The sequence below is a fragment of the Arachis ipaensis genome, chromosome B06, assembly GCF_000816755.2.
Source record: "Arachis ipaensis cultivar K30076 chromosome B06, Araip1.1, whole genome shotgun sequence".
Lineage (NCBI taxonomy): Eukaryota > Viridiplantae > Streptophyta > Magnoliopsida > Fabales > Fabaceae > Arachis > Arachis ipaensis.
Genome location: NC_029790.2, coordinates 120526566 through 120530754, shown reverse-complemented (window position 1 = coordinate 120530754; position 4189 = coordinate 120526566). Strand labels below are relative to the sequence as shown.

Here is a 4189-nt window from a genome sequence, read left to right as displayed (position 1 = left end):
GTTAGAATTAAACCAATATATATATATATATATAGATTATGATGTTTGCCAATAGAATACCTTAGGGTCCTGAGCAACAAGTAGAGCTGCTCGATCACAAGTCAACTCAGCAGCTCGTAGCCACCGGAATAACTGCTCCTCCATAGTCCGAGCTATCATACCTCCAATGCCTACAACAAAGGACGAGCTTGAAAGTAGGCATCATATTCAATGTTTCGTGATTGTTAACTTATTACTCAATTGGTAAAAAGAATGAAATGGTCACATGGATTTTTTACCCTACTTCATTTAGGACGGGTTGGACTACTTGTGTCTCCCCAACTTTTATCATCTGACACAGTTAACTACTTGACCGGAAGATATAAAATAATTTGGGATTAGAAACTAGAAAATGTTGGGCGTACTCCAAATTCTCCAATGAATTCAAATTCTACTAATATTTATGACAAATCAGAATATAAACAATATAAATAATAATACATGTGTTTGTGCTTGTGTATCACAATTTATCAAAAACTGAAACAAGACACTGTTTCACATACCAGGTACAGTATAAGCTCCGAGGGTTAGAATATTTGCATATGTAAGCCACACTCCATGATCACATTTTAGGTGACCCAACTCATGAGCCAAAACAGCCTGTTGAAATAAGCCGATGGCGAGTTAATAGCATTTTTTGAACCACAACATCGGAAACGATTGACAAGCATAATTTTAACATTTTTGATCAAGCATATTGGAAAAGAAGAAATATATTATCATGTAAAACACAAACCCTTGAAGTATAACTTCCTACTACATCCCGTTACTCGTAAGTCATAGCCCACATAGATTAAGGGGAAGAATTTTACGGATGCTACACTAGTTAATAAAATTGGCAAAATAGCTTTTACAAAAGAAGATGCATGCAAAGATAATTTAGGTGAGTTTGACTGGCTAATGCTGGTGCAAAGGTTGAGTAGGACTTCAATGTTCTAAACCTTTCTTTAACAAGCAGGTTAAATCTGTCTCCCCTTTTTCCAAGTTATTTCTCTCATGTTCTGTTTCTAGAAAAAGTCCTCTTTAGTTCCTAGAAATGAATGTTGTAATACGAATGACTACTTTTTAATTCATGTAATGAATAGTTCATTGAAGAGTTTGGAAGGTGAACTATGGGAGAAACTGTGGTGGATTCAAAGGTCAAAGCATCTTGTTTTTCTACTTTTCATGATCGATATGAAAATTAATTAACTTTACTTTGTAACTATAATATTTTCAATGAATATAAATGTAAATAAAAAAAGATGTGAAAAAAAAAAGAAAAAAAATATAATATAACCTGCAACTCTGCTCTTGTCAAGAGCTCCACAAGGCTAGTGTGAATAACAACAAATGGTCGTTTGCCACTTATAGCTAATGTGTATGCATTCGGCACAGGACTTTGACGAACATATAGATCAGGGGCATCAACATTTAATATTTGTGCAGCTTCAACCATCAAGTGGTGAAGATCAGGAAGCTGAGATAACAAGAGATATTGTTAGTTATTCAACTTTTAATAACAACTTTGCTGGCAGCATAATTGAAATTACTTCTTGATCCAAGTTGCATAATAAAGAATGAACTCCTTATAACAAGTATATTATGTCATGCAGCCACACTCTGCAAATTCATAACTATCATATGTTAAATGCAAAAACTTCATTGCTCCTATATTTAATCGGAATTATCATTCCTAAGTTGGTAATTGCAAGAGGAACTAGTTAAATTGTTTCAAGAATGGTTACTCAAATGTGCTTGCATATACAAGCATAGAATTAATGGAATGAACACTGGCTCTTCAGTTGTGAGGAAGAAAAGTAATGGAGTTCATGCAAAATAAGTCACCGCTGTGGCAACATGCATGTGATTTTTATGTACAAGGCCATTAGCGAACTTGTGCTGTGTGTATACATGCTTGCACATTTGCATCTTTGTTTGTTTTCCTTTTGCATAAACTAATTGTGTGTTACAACAAAACCTAGCATTTCCACTGAGATCAAGCACCATAGAGCATGTATATTTTATCTAATATATTGCCTTCCAGCCAAGTGTGTTTACTGAGTACAAGCTGAACAAAATGTTTGTTTTTCTAAGTGTTCGGGATACCTGATTTTTGGAAACAAGGACAGATGTCCCTATATTCTCTAGGAGCATGACCTGCTCTGCGACACTTCCTGCAATTCATTTTAAGGGAGAACATTCTAAGATGTCATTGAATATAAGGAACTTGCGTGAAACATAAAGCAATGTCTTTGAAAGCATCATATACAGATGGCCATTAAGATCTGAAAAGCATGTATAAATTCATAATTAGTACAGCAAAAAGTGGTTGGTTTTGGTGCCAGGTGAGCCCAATAATTCATCATTGATCAAATCAACAACAACATAACTACACCTTTCACGTGCAATCATGCACACATGGGGAGTCCTTGCTGTTAGAGATAAACAAAACTAGTATTGTATTCCATCTAAGAAGCAACTCAAGCCTAGATCACCCAATGTTAATGGTTCTGCGAAAAGTGAAAAGTTTTGGTGGGTATCCATGCATGGAAATATTGAGAATGACGTTTTCTTACAAGTAGAACAGTTTAGCCAATGACAATTGCATAAGGGGAAAGATTTATAGCCTTGAATCTTGCCCTTAGGCATCATTTGGTAAAACTGTTTCGAGAGGTGCTTTGTATTTGTAAAAAAAAAAAAAAATTATGTGCTTGTACTTGTAGTTTTAAAAGATTAAGGGTGTTTTTGAGAACAAGTTGATTTGTGCTTATCAAAATAAAAATCTAATATAATCTCATATTAATAAATATTCAAATTTACCCTTAGTTATATTATTAATGTGAAATTTCATTCACGATAAAAGATTCTCCCACTATTTATGTCTATCATAATCATTTTAAATTTTAAAAACTATTTTACCAAATACAATTGTTGTTGTTTGTAGTTTCTAAAAGTAATTTTTAGTTTGGTTTACCAAAAACTGGTATTACAGGTTTTAGAAAGCTATCTGTCAAAAACCAACTTTGATAAGCTATTTGTGAAAAGGAAAAATTTTACCAAAGCAAGCCTAAATACAGACAATTTGAACCATTCAGGGAAGGAGTTATACGGGGGAACAAGTTTTATCCAATGGCCCAACTACATGTGGCAGAAAACTTGTGAAGGTTATGTGATTTTGTGTATACATCTTATGCCATATATCAGCTACATGAGTTGTATATATATATATATATATATATAGAGAGAGAGAGAGAGAGAGAGAGAGAGTAATCATGTAAACAAAGCATTCTAACGGGAACACAGCTTGCAATTGAGAAATACAAAGATTCATGAAAAATCAAAAGCTTAATCAACAGAATCAATGAAATACAACACTAAACTGCATCACTTAGGATCCCAATTCACAGGGGATACTTCAATTTTAATATATTTATTACCTAGAAGTGCTTTCCCCAATTCATTTAATCCTGGAATCGCTCTCAGTATCAGCGTGTTCTGGAGATTGAAAGCAAAATAAGAAAAAAAAAAAACATGAGTGCATGAAAAAAATTAAGCGCTGAAAAAGTTCCGAACGAGTTCTCAGAAAAAAAAAATGAAAAGGTTCAGAAGCCACAGACAGACCTGTTTATCAAGAGGGTGGCGAAATTCATCGGCGTCGAGATCTCGAAAGGCAAGAGCCGAACCTGCTCTGCACAGCGTTAATCCAAGTTTCTTGTTCTTTCCGACTCGTCCGAACCTGAATTTGTCCGAGGCTAAAAAACTGAAAGAAAGAGAATTGGGTTTGTGGAGGAGGCAGTGCGCGGAAAAAGTTACCGAAGCCATTGAAGAATAATAGTAATAATAATAGTAAGAAGAAGCAGAAGCAGAAGCGCAGATTAGCTTAGTAATGGTGTTTCTGATGTTGTGAGGAGGAATGGGTGCGCAGTGCACACAGCGTTGATGATTGTTTCTTAATGTATAGGTGGTTGTGGCCCCAGCCGGCAACCTATGGTACCTGTTTCGCGCCACTTCATTTTCTGTTGACTTTGTGGGAAGATTAACTAACTAAATGTGTGCTCACTTGGTTGTCTTGCATTAAGATATTTTGATTTTTGAGTAGTTTTTTTTTTCCTTTCCCTTTTTAAATAATATTTTGAGGTGTTTTATACGAACAATTTTAATAGGAGAA

At 34.7% G+C, this 4189-nt stretch overlaps 1 protein-coding gene across 1 annotated transcript in view; it reads right to left on the bottom strand.

Annotated features, from left to right (window-relative positions):
* The window catches only part of LOC107605021 (protease HtpX homolog), a 7990-nt gene extending 3929 nt beyond the window's left edge, over positions 1 to 4061 (bottom strand). The window contains exons 1-6 of the mRNA XM_016306755.2: positions 3643 to 4061; positions 3459 to 3516; positions 2128 to 2195; positions 1319 to 1498; positions 543 to 639; positions 61 to 170 (exon numbers count right to left, since the gene is read on the bottom strand). Of these exons, the coding sequence (XP_016162241.1) occupies positions 61 to 170; positions 543 to 639; positions 1319 to 1498; positions 2128 to 2195; positions 3459 to 3516; positions 3643 to 3843 (714 nt within the window). The 5' untranslated portion in view covers positions 3844 to 4061. The remainder of the gene's footprint in view (positions 1 to 60; positions 171 to 542; positions 640 to 1318; positions 1499 to 2127; positions 2196 to 3458; positions 3517 to 3642) is intronic.